General features: G+C 39.9%; 1 protein-coding gene and 1 long non-coding RNA gene across 3 annotated transcripts in view; one reads left to right on the top strand and one right to left on the bottom strand.

Annotated features, from left to right (window-relative positions):
* The window catches only part of ANKH (ANKH inorganic pyrophosphate transport regulator), a 109556-nt gene that overhangs the window by 13170 nt on the left and 76926 nt on the right, over window positions 1-19460 (bottom strand). The window contains exon 8 of the mRNA XM_083826134.1: window positions 16843-16938. Within this exon, the coding sequence (XP_083682260.1) occupies window positions 16843-16938 (96 nt within the window). The remainder of the gene's footprint in view (window positions 1-16842; window positions 16939-19460) is intronic.
* LOC310895196 lies at window positions 2-15942 on the top strand. 2 transcript variants are annotated; one of them, XR_014580527.1, is made up of 2 exons: window positions 2-6329; window positions 10557-15942. It is a non-coding gene; the product is annotated as an uncharacterized lncRNA (long non-coding RNA). The 2 variants fall into 2 exon arrangements; XR_014580528.1 differs by having other exon boundaries at window positions 6723-15942.

Below are 19460 nucleotides of genomic sequence, written 5' to 3'. Positions count from 1 at the left end.
AAGGAGAGCCAGAAGAATAAAATTAAGAAATTGAGGGTGCTGAACCTTACAAAACTTACAACCAACTAACTTTATTGTTCTCAATAAAGAGTGGAAAACAGATTATTATCTCAGATCAATCAAAAATACATCATACTATCCAGCTCTTTTCTCACTGTCCAGGTGTCACAACCATACATTTTCAGATGGCTTTTAAAGCTGGTCTTTGAAATCCTACCACCTCCACGACAGCTGGTATTTCACTCCTGTTCTTTGGTTGTATGCCAGAGATTGTTCTCTCTAGCCTACAAGTATCCAGGCCACAGAAGTTTCTCAAGGTCTGTCACGGAGCGACCTGTGGGAGGTCTCCCATTCTGCCAGCCTATGCAGTGAACAAAACACTTCATCTTCCTGCCAAAACAGTATTTAGCTTTCTTCCCTATTTCTTAGGATAGGAAACAATTCTTATTTTCATTTTACTTGATTGAAGCCATATTGCAGAGTACTTCCCTCACCTACCCAGCAAACAGTATGTGGAAGAAGTAAGAGTAGAAGGCAAATGAGCTGAGCAAATTTTTTTTTTTTCTTCAGTCAGCATTTCTCTCCCCCTGCCAAACTACTGGTAGAGAACACAACTGAAGCACAGGGAATACTCCAGAGCAGAGAAGGTTGTATGGTTGAGGATCCAATTATTAAAAAGTAACTGTATAGGGCAGAGCAAATTCTTTCACTGCCATAGACATCATAAGGCAGATTGCAGTCATTTACACAAGCTATCATACAGGGAATATTTTGTCAAATCTATTTACAAAGTCCAATAAAAAAAAAAAAGATATAAGTATGTCCACTCTTCAACTGTAATTTGCTGTTTTCATGAAAACGAAGACCTTTATGCTGCTTGTACTACCCTATGCCATTAGCAACCTACCAAGCAGTGTGGTTACTACCACTGCAAGAATCCATACATTTATGCTAACAGCTAAGTTTGTCCACTGCTAGCAAATGGCAAATACAGCAGTCTTTCCTTCTTCAAACAGCTATGTGAAACAGTATGCATGGTTAGACCAGAAAACAAGTGACCAAAAGCATTACTCTCCATCCTGTTTTCTTTGAAGTTAAAGCTTGTTTCTGGCCTTTACAGGAACAGATTCAATCTGCAGCCAACTGAGACAGAAGGAACGCCAATTTGCCAATCAGGGGTAATGACTTACACCCAGCTGGTATGCAGGCATCCCTCCTCAGCTGTTGCAAAATACAGTCCCACCCCCAGTCAGCAGAGTCACTGCTGATAAATGGCTTCAAAGAGCACTTCTAACACAGCAGCTGGTGGGTAAAGACCATGGTGATTGCTAGCCTCAAGAACAAGCAGTTTCAGGAGGTGAGCTAAGGTAGCAGGAGGACATTCTACTTATATCTCAGCATGCTTCCATCTTTTGGTTTTAATGTTGATGGCTAATTTCATTTTGCTAAGAGATTTCTCTATGTCATCTTAAGAGCACATGATTTCCTCATTACCAGCAGACAACAAAGCTTCAAGAAAATAAATTAATGCTGTGTATTATGGAAAACCTGCAATTTTTTTCTAGAATGCTTGCAGTCTGGGAAGTTTCTGTATCATATCAAAGACATTCAAAATGTAGTGCCAAAAACTAACCCCTACTTCAGGTAAACAGTAAAACTAAACATACAGAGTAGGCAAGGTATTTTGGCTACTGATTTGTCTACAGACAAGATATACTAAAGTAGGATGGGGTCATAGCTTTTTGTGATACTGGGTGTTGTGATTATCTTGGTAAAGAGTAAACAGTTCTCAGAAAGGGAAGTGGAGAAGATAGCAATATAATAAACGATGCAAGCAGTCAGTGAAACAGTGTGGCCCATCCAATTGGGGATGGGATCTACTGGAGGAAGCAGTTATAACTCCTTGAGGCTCAGATCAGGAAAGACTTTAGGGAACAGATTTACACCCTGTATTTCTTCCATCTTTCTTCTAGGTAAACATTCTGGTTACCTCCTTCTCCCCACCCCCACCCCCCTTATGTCTCTCTGTGTATGTCTGCAAAGTTAAAAATAGAATAAATAGGCTTGGGTAAGGTTACATCTATAGCTTCATTTAATCTAATCAAGAGGTGAAAATAAAACAGTAAGAGCTTTGGCACAGACTAGCAACATGCATATTTACACCCTGCAGCTTCAGGTTGTGATTGCAGTTGACTACAATGCCTATGTACAGTAATGAATGTTGTACTTAGGAACTTTGCAGCTGAACACTTTAATTCTTTGGGAGTAAGGATTTTTCTTGTGGAATTGTTGCAATGGAACTGACTTCATTTTTTTTTTCTCTTCTGGTATGAGTAAAGGATGATATTAAAGCCTTTTATCATTTAAACAGGCCTTCAACTAAAAAGTGACAAGCACTTCAAAAGTATAGGAAAAAGATACATGCAGGAGTGTAGAACACTATAGAGAATATGCAGCTCTGAGTACACATGGCAGTATTTATTATAGCATTATCTCTATATGAACATTAGTCTAAGTATTTCTGGAAAGGTTTTAATCATTTGAACCAATCTGAAGGGTTGTGCTATTGGGTAATGTGTCTTTAACTGATCTAGGGCAGCGAAATTTGAAAGACTTGATTAAATATGTCAGCTTAGAGCTGCATGAGAGTCAGTACAGCTGTTCTAGATGAGATCAAAGCTCCATCTAGATTAGTACTGTCCTCATGGCTAAATGTTGCTGGGGGATGCCTAAGGAAAGGGCACAAAGAGTGGGGAAAGATCAGAATAGGAGATTTCCTTCCTTCAGAGTATGGTCTGAGCTGCTGGCAGCTACAGCTTTAGACATTCCTTACTTAGGCAAGGTATTTCCAGAAGTACATTTGACAGCAGTGATGTACCTTTATCCCATGCAGCGTTATGTTGTATATACAGAATATCTAATATTGGTGATTATTTTTTTTTGCAATCTAATTGTGCATTTAAAAAGACAAGCAAACGAAAAATGAAACTCTTGTCGCTAATGCCTTGGACAATCTCATTAGGTACCTCTGCTTACTCCCATGTGGAACCTTGCTCTTCTCAGCTAGCAAAATCATGGTCCAGGCATACTGAAAGATGACACATCAAAACTTCTGCTGTCAACAAGCCTGACGGAATGCACAGAATCCTTATTGCAGCAGGGAAAGTACAATGCTGCTAGTGCCCAAACTTATCTTTAACCTCTTCTTAAGCATGCTACATGTATTTGACTTGCATAAATGACTGACAGAAGACTGTTTATGAGACTCTGTCAGATGCTGTATGTACAAGTTCTCTGGTTTTCAAGAGCTACCAGCGTTTGGCCTTTTCAGAGGTCCTACATCTCCTGGAAGCTATTTCCGTTCATTCTGGTTGCTTACAGGGACTACTAAACCTCAGAGACCCACTGCATAATGCGTGATAATACGTTATGTTAATACAGGCGATTGCCATGTGTGTAGTAATCTGCAGGGTGCTAGATTAATTTGTTTTTAGGCACTTGTGGAGAGCTGTGTGTCTTTTGGGACATTCGCTGATGAATACAAGGATAAGAGTATTCCAGTGAGCTATGAATAACAGTATAGTACTGGTAGGCTTCAGTGCAACCTTTAGTTAGAAAAAACAATGCTTGATGACAAATACTTGATAAGACTGTTTCTGAGAAAGAGGCTATGAAACCTAAAATGGGTATTTTTTTTAAAAATGGATTATATATACACCAGCCTAGAATGAGAAAGGAAACATGTGCTGAGCGTTGTTTTGAAGTAGAAAAATGAATTGTGTTTCATCACAGAAGTATGTTTTGCAGGTTAACTGTTCCATCCCCGGTTAAATCTGTTATCCCTATCACTTCTTGAACTTCAGATGTTTGCAGAAGTGTGGCTGTCAGAGGAAGGTGTTTAACTGTCCAAATATTGTTCTACATATATTTTGAAGATTGCATCTTAAGGAATTTAACCCAAACCTTGCTCATGACCTCTCATGCCCCTTTATGGTATGAGACACCCAGTGAGGGCAGAATAAATATACTTCACACCTTATTATGCATTTCAGTTTTGAATTGCACCTTAGATTTTTTTGGAACAATATTAGTTAAATTTATCAACTATATTAATATGGAAGAATGCCACATGTGTTTTGACTTTTGAAGTGTGCAATAAACAGATCTAAAAGGTACCCAGAGTCTTACATAGTCTGATCTCCTGAACTACTAAATTATCTCCATGGCCTCTGCCTTTCTCACACAAACAGAACTTCTATAATTGTATCTCCTTACAGAGGCCGTATCACTCTAGCATCTTAATATTACAGAAAATAGTACTCTTCTTCTGTATATTTATCATGGACAATTAAAAAAAAAACTAACTACTAGTATTGAAGCAATGGCAATAGTTACTGTTAATTATAGTCACACCCACTTTCAAACTTGGAATGTTGGAAAGTTGGAATGTGTTTTCATGTTGAATATAGCTATGCAACAGAATACAATTTCGTAATACCTCCTGAAGCACTCATTCCACTAGGCAGTCTCTCAGGTAGTTGAACAACATGAAAAATGTTCAACGAGATTCTTACAAAGAAAAACGAAACCCATCCACTTATCAATTTACAAATAAAGGTTTATAAAGGTTTTCATGTTTTACTGTGGTCAAAAAAAAATATTTCATCATAAAGACATTATTCCCTGTTGACAGGAAATCACGAGTGAGTTTAAGATGAAAATAATCAAGTGGGTAAAGCCTCCTGCTTTAAGAGACTTGTTTTTCAAGCACATAGCTATAAGCCACCATCAAATTCTTTGGAAATTGTGCAGGAATTTCTGTGTATGGTACAAAAGCAGACGCCAACGTCGCTGGCTTGCTACGGAAGCTTGTTGCATACCAAACCTGGGCTAGTAACAGAACAGACCTGCAGAATCCTATCCTATATGGGCTGTACATCATGTTAGAAAGCAGATTTCACCCAGCCCCTACAGTTTTGAGGATTTTTTTGATTTTTTTTTTTAGGAAAAAGAAAGTTTGATCAATCCAGAGGGAGGTGATTAAGCTTCTCCTTGTAAAACAAGCTGTTGGGATATAGCACGGTGATATGTTCACGTGTCTTTTAATTCTGAAGTGGACTGGAGGGGTCGGTCCTTTTCTTCAGTAAAGTTTTCAAGACCTGACTGGGTACAGCTCGAAGGAAGACCTGCCCTGACCTCACAGCTGCCCCGCTTTGAGCCAGAGGCTGGGCTGGATGAACGCCTGAGGGCTTTCCAACATGACTAATCCTGTGATCCTATGAATCAAAAAACCTCAGATCTGCGCGCAGTAGAAATGTCACACCGCAGACATATTTGAAAGCTGTTTATCAGAATGGTAATGACTTGAATCACAAAGACATTCTCTTATAGCAATTACCCCTCAGGTACACACAGGTCAGCATAGTTTTCTGTGAACTTTGTTTTCTGTGAAGGGTGTTGTAAAGCAGAAATCAGCTGTCATAAAATTTGCCAAGCAGCAGGGGGAGCAAAAGAAACCAGAGCCTGTCTGCAGGAAAACTGTAACTTCACATCGACCCCTGGAAATAAAAGTTTTCTACAGATTTAAGTCTACCCCTGCCTTCCCCAACTGTTTTTATAATTCAGAGTGACGAAGCACATCATTCTTCAGAAATAAAGCTAGGTCCAGCAGCTGCAAAATCCACCAGTCCTCTGACAGCATTAAGATGATGACACCTGTACTTCCCCACCAACTGCTGCTGAAAATGCTTGGGTGGTATTTTTCATGCAGCGTTGGGTCACTACAGACTTTAAGATAGTCGTTGTATTGGCTTGTTGAATCCTAATGTAGTTTTTACAGAATACAGAATAATTTACCAGGCATAGCAATGCTTTAAGAAAGCTTGAACAAACCAAAGCTGGCAGATTCCTAGGCTCTCTGAATATTTTTTGACACAACTTAGCCATTTTCTTCTGTCCTAAATTTTCTGCAGCACTTGCTGCTTCCTATCATGATTACAATGCTTGAGCAGAAACATGCTGCAGAAACAATTTTTGACCCTTCCTTTTCTGCTTGCTCCAGCCATTCATGCAGAATAGACTCTTTGTGTGAAACCTGAACAATCATGAAGAAGACATCAGTCTCCACTTCACTGAACCAAACAGAAATCCTTTGTTGCAGAACAAAAGCTCTCTGCGGTACCACGGATGGGACAAGGCCCTTGGCTTGCTCGTGAGGATTTTATAAAGTCAGCTTCTGGTGGTCCAACGTCTTCCTGAACAGGCAGGAATGCTTCTGTTCATGTCTGAAATGATCTTTACTGAAGCAGGAACTAAACCTCACTGAAAAGGTAAAAACCTTAAGTGATTGTCAGCCAATATGTCATTTCCAAATTGTTATATTTGTGTCAGCAGCCTGAAGATAAAAAAAAACATCTGGGAGTTCAAAGATCAAAATTAAAAGTAGTGAAAACAAACTAATTCACTGGATGGATGGCATTATTCTGAAAGCTGTCCTTGGCATGCATATAATGGTTGAGAGTAAAGTAAAAAGAATGTGGATTTTGTCTTAAAATTTAAGGTTTTTTTTGTTGTTTTGTTTTTTAGTGTAAAGATCCTAGATAGGATGTGTGATATCTCCTCAATATAATGAGGCTGTAATTAAGCCATTGATGAAATAAGGCAGGGGAGTGTGGGGGAAATCTGTTCCCGTTTTTTATTGCCTTTCTTTGTATACTCATCAGAGATAATGACAATGAACCCAGTCACCCAGCGAATTTCAGATACTGGCACTGTCAGCAGCTGGGGTTATGTCCTCTGGGAGGGACCTGGTTCTTACTGTGACATTTCTTCCTGCGGATTTTACTGCCTCAGTTCTATTATGCCATGACTTGTAGTAAAGCCCAGTTGCAACCTTTGATAAAAAAGCAATGCAGAGACGTAAGATGAAGACAACCAATAGAAGATAGGAAAAAATGAATGAACTTTGATGAACTTTGAACAAAGTGGCCTCTGCAATGGCTTAAACTTTTGGCTGCTTTTTATCACACTGGAAGTTGCAGGTGGCAGCAAAACATGATTCTGATGTACATTTCCCTTCATTCATCTTTAAGCTTGGGAGCAATAACTAAGTGGAAATTTTAATAATACTGTAGAGTACTTTGATTCTACAGAAAATGTAATATTTCTTCAAGCCAATCACTAACCATGACTAAGCCCTGGTTTGTTACAAGAAGGCACTCCTGAAAGCAAGCAATAAAACGGGAACAACTATCCAGAATGGAGAATAACACTGCAGTGGCTATTTAGCACTGTAATAGTGGCAATTAATTATTCTCCCAAGCAGACAAGAAGATATTTGGGGAAAATCTGTTAAGGACAGTTATAAGCATGACCTTGGACAGCGGAGGATGAACTACTGCTTTGATCTGGACAAACTGGACAATGTACTACGAAGTACAATTACTATGAATTTCGTGCAAGATGAATGAGGATAAGAAATACGAAACTATGATTTGATAGTATGATGCATTGAAAAAAGTCAATTCTTCAAACTATCTACAGTCAGCTTCTACAGAGTAATTTGTGCCGTGCAATGTTATAATTTGGGTCAAGCATAGCAGACACTGATAATCTCTCAGATTTTACTGCCTGAATGAAAGAAATCAACACAGTGACTCCTGTCTTCCATGGTACGGCTAACCTGTTTCTTCTAGTAAGACAGAAACTACACAGTAGTCAACCCCTAATGATAGAAGAAATTAATAAGGTTTGTAACTGGGTGTCTCATTCCATTCCATTTTTGCAGGAAGGATGTAGAGTATCTGAAAGGCCAAGCAAGTTTAACTACTGCATTTTCTTTTCAGATCTGGTGCTACTCCCTCAATCATGACTCATAAATTCATGAAAAAATGAGGCTTTGTTAACTTCAGTCAACTTGGAAGTACTTGTTCAGCTGCTGGGCTCTCTTGCACCTTCACTGCACAAAGACTACATCTTTGGCTCTCTCTTTAGCATTAAATATCTTCATATCTTCCTTCCCTCCACCTTTCCCAATTCCTCATTTGGCCCTAGTGGGCTATCTTCTGAATGTCTAACATCAGTTATCTACACAAGAGTGGAGATGGGCAAGTGGGAAGGTTTCAACACTGCATACAGGTTAGGAGTAAAGCACTAAAAAGGAAGAATGCCTAAAATAAGGACCTCAGCAACCATGGCTTTGTTCTGAAAATGCTTTCTTCAGGTTGTGAACTGAAAAAACAGCATTAGGAGCCTGGAATATATCTAACTATTAAAATGATGGAAGTTGCAATAACTGGGCAATTTTCTCTGGTAGTAACCCTCTGCCAAACACAGAGGAAAACTGTGGCGTAAGCCTCAAGGAAATAGAAACAGTAGCCCCTGCACCCCTTTCACAGCACCTGATTCACTTGAAACCACAGGGATGAGGCATCAGATACTTGGCTGAAGGACTTTTGTGTGAGAAGGATGAAGGAATGGAGTAGGAGCCTGACAGTCTTTTGCATTGGTCAGAATTTGCAAATCACTTTGCTCTACTCTGGGTTGATCTTTACCAAACCTAATCAATTATGTACATGGAAACTTCCTCACTCTGCAAAAATGCATGAAGATGAGGGCATAAATTCCAGCATTTCTGTTTCTTCTTGGTATCTGACAGTCTAATACAGATTTCACAAAAAGAGTGGTAACTGAATTTATTTTCTTTAGGAAAGGGAAAAAAACACTTTTTTTTTTTGAAAGTACGTTCCACATACACTGCTTGTAGAAAATACTATTTTAAAATACTTCTTTGCACACTCTCTGGCTACAGTGATGATGCCTGAGGCAGCTAAAAATTAAAGCTAATCTCCTGAGAGGTCCTGAATGCAATTTACTGTCTTTCAGCCTTGAAATAAGACCTTTCAGGTGTTTGGTCTTCAAAGCTGAAAGAAAGCAAAGTTCGTAATGCTTTTGTGGGTATCGTGACTCATTAAATGCATTCACAATGGCTAAATGTCAGTCTGTGCGGGATTCCAGACATCAAGCCCCAAGAGATGCATACTGCAGGGAACTGCAGTGCAGTTGTATTGAACTACAGAGTCATAGAATCGTAGAATATCCTGAGTTGGAAGGGACCCATAAGGATCATAGAGTCCTACTCCTGGCACCACACAGGTCTACCCAAAAATTCAGACCATGTGACTAAGTGCACAGTTCAAACGCTTCTTAAACTCCAACAGGCTTGGTGCAGTGACTGCTTCCCTGGGGAGCCTGTTCCAGTGCGCGACCACCCTCTCAGTGAAGAACCTTTTCCTGATATCCAGCCTGAACCTCCCCTGCCTCAGCTTGACACCATTCCCGCGGGTCCTATCACTGGTGATTAAGGAGAATAGATCAGCGCCTGCCCCTCCACTCCCCCTCGTGAGGAAGCTGTAGGCCGCGATGAGGTCTCCCCTCAGCCTCCTCTCTTCCAGGCTGAACAGGCCAAGTGACCTCAGCCGCTCCTTGTACGTCTTCCCTTCCAGGCCCGTCACCATCTTTGTAGCCCTTCCCTGGACACTCTCCAACAGTTTTATGTCCTTTTTGTACTGTGGTGCCCAGAACTGCACACAGCAGTTCTCCAACTATGGACACTCCTCTTCTGCCTCCACAAGGTTTCATGAGTAAAACTTTTACATGTTCCTTGGTGTTTCTTGATATGCAAGATAAATCTTGCATTGATAAATCACGTTACCAGTAACACAAGCTAAGGATGCCTAGTAAGACATCAGTCAGTCTCGCTGCAGAGACACAAACAGCTTTAATTCCTGTCCTTTACCAACAATTGCTTTATGCTTCACAGTTTAGCAGGAAAACGTAGCTGGAAATGTCAAATACACCTGTTTCTTACATATACAAGAACCCTACTCTGTATAATTCATAATGTGAAAAATAAAAGGTAAAAGCAGAAAGTGATATGAAATATTTATTAAACTACAGACTGAAAATTTGAGAAAACTGAGAATCAGGTAATTCTTGGTGCACCTCACAGGAAAAGATCAGCTGGAGGACTGAGGCCTGGGAATTCAACTGGAAATTAAACATCTATTAATAAAAAAAATCTGGTATATGCAAAGCATCAGAGTGGGAACTTGTCAATAAGGCAATACTACTGCAGTGATATACTGAGTTGGTATGAGCCCACTGAGTTCACCCACATGGGCTCCAATTTTATCTGTCAGTGCCTACGTTTTAGTGGCTGGTGAAGTCTTGCTGATCAAGGACAGTGGAGTCAGCAGATGGCATCCACTTGGCACTCCACAGTTCCTAGATCAGCAAAACCATATCCAAAGAAGAGGACAAAAAGTTGGGCATATGGAGTTTCCTTTTAGACAAGACAAGGCTTCTCAGCCTGAATGAAACATGGCTGCTTCTCTTCCACAGCAATTGGTTCCAAATCTTTCAGAATTAAGAGAGAAGCAGAAAGCAGCAACTACTGAGTCCTGTATTCTATACTTTAATTCTTTTATGTAGGAATTTATTTTTTTTGTTACACTGACTTCCTTATTCTTGATTAGGGTTTTCTTCTTGTCTCCTAGGTGCTTATTGCTTAATTATGATAACCAAGCAGATGATGACTGGAGATTAGTCAAATGATGGGACAGTCCACAATAAACTGTCATCAAATGGCACAGAGAATTTCTTTCTCCCCTCTTCAGAGCTGAAACTGCATTATCCCATCATAGGGACCCAGCAAAAGAAATCCTGTGGAGCCCTTTCTGCTGTTTTAAGGGGTCTCTCTATTGGATCTTGCAATATCAGTTAAAGACCCTGCGGTCCCCAGAGATCTGTCCCATTTTTCTGTTCATGGGCAGGGTGGAAATAAGAGATGCACAGGCAAACATGTTAAATGTTGCATTTTAAAACCTCTGATACCTATGTCATAATGTCATAATATTTATACTTATAATTGTATATAACTACAATTCTACATATAATTATATTGTATAATTGTATATAACTACATTCTACATGTAATTATATACGCGAAATACGTATTTATAATTATATGCACTATATGTTACATTATATATAAAATAAAGAGAAGTACCAGCTGGTGGCAGTTTATGCTGCTATGCTACCAGTTGTGAGCACTAGAGAGCTGACACAATGCCTGCTTGCTGCTCTTCCTAAGGGGCTCCTAACTTCCAGCAAATGAAAGAAATAGACAGTTGCCAATAGTAACTCCTTAAATTATAGATGTTGATCAGCAAGAGCCCTTAGAAATCAGTAAGCATTTTTCCCCTGTTAAAAGACTAATCTCAGATATGAATCTAAATATTACATTCTTTTTACAGAAATAATGAAATATTTTATTCTAGAATACAAAAAAGGTGGCCTAGTATATGATGTAGAATGTAATATTGAAAGTATTACATTTTAAAGCTATTATTAGACTCCTCAAGTACGAACAAACCTGGCTGTTCAAACAAAAGGTGACATCTTGACATATGTTGATACACACATCTTCAGCTCTCAGGCCCAAGCATATGAGCCAGTGAACTGACCAGCCGTTTGGTCCTAAGTATACTAAATTTAAACTTCCACAACAATTTAAATCTAACGCAAGTTACCTATCATCTGAATTTGGTTGTCATGACTCAACTGCTGCATATCAATTTGTACAGCTTAAGTGTCTGAGCCTTCATGTTAGTTGAAACTTCACGGCAATTTTTTCCAAAATAAAAAATGGATTTAATAGTTTTACTAGTTTGTGATTTTTAACAAGTAAATCTGAAGCGTGTAAGCTTTGCATAAAACACAATACATATATGAGTGTAAATTTGAAAACTTTCTCCCTCCTCTATCTTTTAGCCTCCTAGAACAGAATGGAATGAAGAACCAAAGGTCAAGCTTAAACATCTGAATTGTGTTTCTTAAGTGGTGCCTTCTAATTAACCATACTACAGAGTTTTTATGCAATTAGCTTCTCCCCTTACTCAGCCTGGTTATTCATGAAAACTACTGCTTTCCCTGTTTGTCCCTGTCTGCGTCCATATAAAAAAATTCAAAGCAGCACTGACATAATTTTTACAATAGCACTGGTGCTATTATACTTAAAGCTGTAAAGAGCTTTGAGCTGTTTCTAATAAATGTTAAAACAGGAATACTGCTCAGCTCTCCTGCTGTGCATTAACTTGGTGACAGACAGATGAACATGGCATGGTGTGCACAGCATGCCACCCTTGGCACCTTAAGCCTGTAATATTGGTAAGGAAAACACTGTGGTAAAAAAACATAAAGTGCTCAAGAATGTAAAGATAAAACTGGCAATATGTCTTGCTTACACCTTAGTTAATAGGAACCATGCAGCTGCCATACAGGAACTATACTGCTGCTATTCTGAGAAAAACCCTTGCTGAAGACTAGTCCATTTGCTGTTACTATCGCTGTGTAAGTCAGGGTTGCTTTAAATAGCTCACTTGTCACACAGCCTGCCCCCTCTACACACATCTCACAAGGGAATGCTCTCTCCGACAGAGCAAAGCTTTACTGCAATGGAGAAGTGCAGTAATTTACCACTTGGAAAAAATATCTGGGGATTTCTGCACTGTACTGAGGCTGACACATCCCACAACTGAAGGATGTGTGGTACAAATGCACCAGTGTCCATTCTCAGGGGTCCGTGTCTTCACTTAGTTTACAATTCTACAGTGACCTCAGAGCTGATGTCTAGGGTCATCTAAATAGGTCAATCACTGAATCAAAATGTTCAGCTCTTCAACAGTCTTATCTAGCAATGGCAATAAAACTGGTGTTTGGAGCAATAGCTCATATATAGAAAGAGGTATTTTTGCCTGAAGTGTCTTATGACAATGAAATAATAAATAATGGCAAGTGGTGAGTAAATTATGAAGCATATCTTATCTTCTAAAATAAGAACCAGCCAGTTAACTGTATGAGCAAAATTCTTCAGCTGAGTCCCTCCCCTCTGCTATATAAATTTTACATTCGATTACATAGCTGCACAAAATGTGACTGTTGGAAGGAGTCACTGCTTGCTTACAACCAAAACCACATCAATATGACTAATCGTATCAGCTTTCTTACATATTGGAAGTCTAATTACTTCTATTTCCAGCCTTTAAATAAAACGGCTTATCTAGACTTTTTTCACTAAGCAATACAGCTATTTTCCATTTTTTTGAAAAAGCACTTTTAATACCAGACTGACGCTTTGAAATCACAAGGCAGTACATATGATCACACTCAGCAGAACACATTTGCACACTGCCCAGCCAGCTTGGGAAGGCTCTAGTGCAGCCTTTCATATCCTATGAAGATTTAATAAAACAACAACAAAGTTCTGTTTCTTAACAGAACTATGCGTTTTGTTTTTTTTTTTTCTTTCTAGACAAATATTGTCACCATCAAGGGTCATATAATGCATCTGCTGTAGTAAGTTTGGAGTACGTCTTGTGTAAGCATGACTGATCTTTGGAAAAAGATAGGACATCTTTCTTCCAAGTCTACAAAATAGCAGGTCTTCAATGACTGGGAGGTTTCCCAAGGTTTTTTACACTGCATGACTGCTGCTCATATTAAAAGTTTGATTACTATCCTTTTATCTATTCATCTTCTGGAATCCTTCCATAGACCATCCACTGAAGAAAGGATTCATATGACAAGTCTAAGTATCAGTCTTGTTTTCATCTCTTGGCCAGCCTGGACGCCTGTTTCCCACTTTCCCTCTCATCCTGAAGAACAGGATGTTACTAACAGTGATGCCACTAGTCTGACTGCTGTCCATTGCAATAGAGCCTCTCCAGGAAAACACAGTAATCACTGATGGTCATGAGAGCTCAGCTACAGTGGTCATCTGATCTAGCTGTAACAGAAAGAAATTTGAAGTCCAGTTCCTTACAACCTATGGCACATAACCAACTTCATACATACTTCATACCAACTTCCACAGAGCTTGTGTGATGAAGCGTTTCTATGATTCTATGATGCAACTCCCGGCCCTTGAGCCAGAGTCTTTAGAGCTCCTGTGTCTACTTTTCCCCTCTGTCCACTGACAAGCAATCCTAAGAATCTGTCACTAGTGTGCAAAAATAGAGACAGGACAGAAAAGGCTAGGGACCTCAACAGCACTTCTGGAATTTCAGTGCAGATGAATCTTTCAGGATAAGCTTATGAAAGAACCACCCTTGAGAGTAATATGGAGAGCTTTTGAAAAAAATATCCTGTAAAGTTATACAAAAGCCTAAAAGTTGTGATTAAAAATTATTCTGCACAGAGTGGTGCTGGTAATGTGAGAAGCTCATGATCTACCAGAACTCACGTATGTTAAGCGCCCATAAGGGCTAAAAAAACAATCAGTTCAGACAAGGTTTTAAGATTGAAGTAGTATTCTCAGAAAAAAAAATATAAAGAGGAAAGCTTTCCCCTTTGTGATCTCTGGAACACTAACAGACTTCAAGCAAGGCTCCAGCTATAGAGAACATAACCTTGGCCTGGTCCACCAACAAGAGAAAACCTCAAGGTGTGTGATGGGAGATGACACAATAGCTCCAGGAAATCTCCAGACAATGGCCAGTTCAGTGGAGACATATGCCTGTGTCCATTACATGCTGTAGGAAATGCAAGTTAGAGCCAGAGCTATTGCTTTCTAAGCTAGGTAAAAAAGAGTCAAACTTAACTCTAGGAAATAGACAGAAGAGCTGCCACATTGGCTCATGCAATCCTGTGTTTGATGGTGGCCAGCTGTAGCTGGTTGGGGAAAAATATCGAAAGTAAAGGACAGAAGAAATCTCCTAACTCAGCTACTGATGGATTGAGTTGCCTCATTTCAACTATGAAATAAGACAGGGCACCGAGGGCACTGCCTGCCAGTCCCATCTGAACCTGCCCAGGCCCAGGCTCCCACAGCAGCCCCAGGGCCACCAGCCCCTGCTCTGGCGAGGCTGCAGCAGGGTCGGGATGCAACTCTCCACAGCCCTGCCCTGCCTGGCTATGACCCCAGCCCAGCTGGGCCCACTCGCGGGCCTATGAGCTCACAGCCTGGCCTCAGCCTAGTCCCAGCCCCAGGGAGGTGCCCCATGCCCAAGGCTGCAGCTGTCCCAGTGCCCCCAGTGCCCTAGTCCTGGTGTAGCACTGGGCTACCCAGGGAGACCCTGATGTCCCTGACATCCTAGCCCCCATGGTGCCCTGACAGGAAACAGTTCAGTACTTCCTAGGACACCATGCACAGATCTGAAATCTGCTATAGACTGTCATGGACAGAGGTCCACAAGTCCAAGCAAAGAGGGAACGTGATGGCTTGACTAGATCCCAGTACTAATGTAAATCTATCCTAAGTAGAAAGAAGTTGCATTACCATGGTTATCATCTACTCCATTATTTACTGTTATACTCACTCATGCACCCTGTGTGGTTTTTCTTCCACAACTACCTGTTTGTTGCTAGACTTGTGCAGAAAACGTTTTCTTAAAGAAGATGTACTATGTGAATGTGCACAAGCTGATCATTTGGAAATGCTGCAGATTCAGCAAAATGTCATCCTTAGGCCTAAACGCAACCCAGGCTTGTGACCCGCACGTAATTGTATCTGTATTACTTCTCGTTTAACATGAAAAAACATCCCTCCAATCCTCCTTCAGAGCAACACTCAATAGTTGTCTCATGTGATTTTCCTTCCTCTCAAATTCCACAGCAATCTCCAACAAACTGGCAGCAGGCGCTGATTTCAGCTGGCACTCTCACAGCATATGCAGTAATTCAGCATTCTGCTGTACCTGTGCCCAACTACAGACTTCATAGATGAATTAAAAAAAAAAAACACAACACAAAAAACCAAGCCTCTGATTTCCTACCTCTAATTCTGCACATACACGGGTACATAGCACCTGACAGACTCTATTCATAGGATACCATAGTTTAATCTATATGACCCAAATTGGATAGATTAAAAAAAAAACAAAACTATGATACTATCGTAACTTTAAAATGTTTGGTTATTTTCAACCTGCTTGTTATAAAGCAATGAAAATGGAATGGAAGGTTTAAAGGAGGACTAAAATGAAAAGGATGATAAATATTCCCCATAGTATACAGGCCTTGAGTTATGGCTATAGAATCAATTTACTTTTACACTTTTTTTAATGTTAGAGTAGGTACTTCTAACTGAAATATCAGAATTGATCTATCTGGATGGAGTATAATCACCCACGCAAACCCAGCAGACTACAGAATTCAGACATCAGTTCTTGCAATTCTTTCCAGCTTCGATATGACTTTAGATACTTTTGTCAGAGTAAGCACTGTCTCTGAGATTGCCCTTGTTAGCTCATTTTGAGAATAAACAAAACCAGCTTGCACGAAAGCAGCCCTAGCATGGAAGACTAGTGCCCTGTGAGACAGCAGAGAATGGCTACAGTAGTTTCAACATATGCTGCCCTTCCCATTATTCACAGCCAATTACGTATGCCAGGGGACAGGCTTTCATCCCATTCCTCAAGAGACAAAAGCATTTTTTTCATTTTCCTGATGAGCCATTTATCAGAAGTTTTGTTCAACAGAGAAAAGGAAAAAGAAAAGCAGATCTCTATGCCTTGCACGTGGAGGCTGACTTGAAATGAAAAGTAGTGAGAGGAATTAAACAAAATAACTCTAGCACATAAGATACCTACTCTGAGTTAATGACAGCTGATTTTCTTAGTACTTGAGTACTATGATCACATACCCTCCCCCAGATAAAAGCAACAGACTTCATCAGAAAAGAAAACTCACCTTTCTTGAACTGCTAGCACTTTTATCATTAGATATAGGAGATAATTTCCTGGTTTATATGAAAGACAGACAGTTGGAACAAAGGTTTCTTACCGTTAAGGACAAAGCCATGCAAACAAAAGTGAACTTCTTTATATGTGTTGCTGTGACGGTGCTGTTGGTGTTCACCAGTTTATTGCTGGGGTTATTCTAAGGTGAGAGAAAGAGATAACAAGCATTAGTGTGGCTCCAGACTACTGGGAAGATGACAGCACCAGGGTCATTCTGTTGTATCTGACTGTCTGTGTGTATACATGTCTTTCTTTGCTTGTTTGCTTGTTAACCTAGAGCTTTCTGAGTAAATATTTTCTGCTTAAACTGATGGTAACTCCTCCTATGGTCACTGATGGCTGAGTCATCTCCCTAGTTTTCTAAGGAGTAAGTCATATTTAACAAATTCAGCTTTGAAAAAGAATCGTAACTCTTTCTAAGGAAACTCCATGTGATTTTTTTAACCTTAAAGTTCGTACCATGTTTTCACAGGAAAAATAGGATTCCACTCCCTTTTACCACAGAGTGGTACCAAATCCATATGCACATGTAAACACCCTTACTGATCCAATTAGCCAAGCAGGTAATATAAACAAAGCTCCTGAAACAGCTGGCTCTGTTAATGTAGTTTAATGAACAGAACATAATTAGGACTATTAGATGTTTCACCTTGAACATGGGCCCTGTACTCATGTACACGTGGCAGCAAAGTTTTACTTAAAACAACAAAAACCCTTCTCCAAATGTCTAATGTACCAAATGAAGCTGATGATTTAAAATTACCCTCAGGGAACACATTAACACAAATCAGATGGTCTATGAAAGGAGAGGAAAGGATATCAAAAGCAGGGCACCATTAGGAACCCTATAGCAATAGGGTGTTGGGTCATGTACCCGCATTTACCCCAGGGATGTTTGAGACACACTTGGCCGTGACCAAACTGGTAAGAACGGTACTATGAGATGTAGTACCACATTTATTCACCCTTAATGTAGCTCAAGTAGAACAGCAGTACCTGACACATGGTCATCTTACCTTACTGAAGTTACTTGTAAGAGAAATAGGAACTTGCACAAACACATCTTGGGAATGGACAAAATGAACCTAAGCTCTGTGAATGGTACACTATTTCATACACATTTGAGTAGTTGATGGAACTTTGAAATGTAAAGCTATTGTGGTGATCAGTGCAGTGATGGCACATTGACAGCCTTACTGTCTCAACTAAAAACCTGCTTGGAAGCTTCGGTGCATGAAAATCCTTGACCTTTGCATAGAGGCAAGCCGACCTAGTAGGAAGCTACTTCCAAGTCTGCCCTTTTTGGGAACAAGTTATGAAAACTTTCTGTAAACATTTTTTATTACTATATCATTATTTCTTGTGTTTCTGAAGAAATACTTTCTTACTGTTAGCTTTTATGTAAATGAGGATGGGCCTTGCTTACTTCACTCATCAAGGTTTAAACTGCTGCATGGCTCAACTTTCTCATAAGGCTAAAATGACAGGAAAAAAGGCACATCTCAATCCAAACATGTAAAAAGGCTGTGATGAAGGAGAGCTCTCATTTGTTTCTATCTCGCTGCTTCTAATGCTGTCCTTGTTCAGCTCTGCCCTTCGCCCTAACTCTTGACCACATACGCTTTATTCCCATCTCTTGCATACTGCTTAGTTCTTGAAACAAAACACCATGCAGATTATAGAGTAAAGAAGTATCCATTCCCATCTATTCATCAGCTGAATAGCATTCACAAGTCCTCTCATAGTCAGTCAACTGTTCACTCTGAAACAAGTAGCACAGTCCTTTAAGAATAATGGCATTATCACTACATAAAACAGCAAACAGAGTGCAGAACTAGAGCATTCCTGTTTCATTTTAGCAAATCAGTAGTACCCTTAAACTGAGGGCAACTACCAGGCCATGAGGTTGCTCTGGACACAGAGTTGCATAAAACACTGAAGCATGACTCGGGATCTCTCGTACAAATGTGATCTCTTACAAATGTGAATATAAATGTGAATTTCCCTTTGAAGACAAGAATCTGACTTGTCCAGTGTAGGCACTGAAGAGGGGCATACTTTCTGAATCCCAAATCCCATCAGTATGTTAAGGCAATTCAGTGTGCCTCTGATGGCCATCAGCATTACCAGCTTTCTAAGTGACTGACAAAAGAAAACGGAGTTCACATGCATGCAAATTGTTTCAACATCTGAGAATCAGAACTGAGGTTTTATGAAGTCTGGAAATAAAAGGAGGTTCTATCTCTGAGCAAGGCTTAGCTTAAGGAAACAAAGCTTGTGAAAGACCTAGTGACACATGAATGATGTGTGACCAGGCGTAAAACATTTCTCACAGTAATCTAGAAAAAGCACTGTTTCTGGTCTGGTATTTACTGTCTGAAAGGCATACATGACTGCCAGAAAGAGATACCCTTTATACAGTTGCTACTGCAGTTACCACATTTTATGCCAAATTCTTCTTAAAACATGCAACTAAAATCACTATTCCATACATTTTTGGCAATTAGATCATTGGCACCTATCTATGCCTTATCCTAGCCTTTTCTTCCTCACATTTATTCCTCAAGAGCAGACAAATAACGGTCTCATCCTGCCACCATCTAAGTCAGTAGTGCATTTTCTACCAGGTAAGTGAGACCTGGATTTAAGTCTATTAATTAC

Source organism: Anser anser (assembly GCF_964211835.1).
Source record: "Anser anser genome assembly, chromosome: 2".
NCBI classification, from domain to species: domain Eukaryota; kingdom Metazoa; phylum Chordata; class Aves; order Anseriformes; family Anatidae; genus Anser; species Anser anser.
The sequence above is the reverse complement of the archived record's forward strand: the minus strand, read 5'-3'. Positions and strand labels throughout refer to the sequence as shown.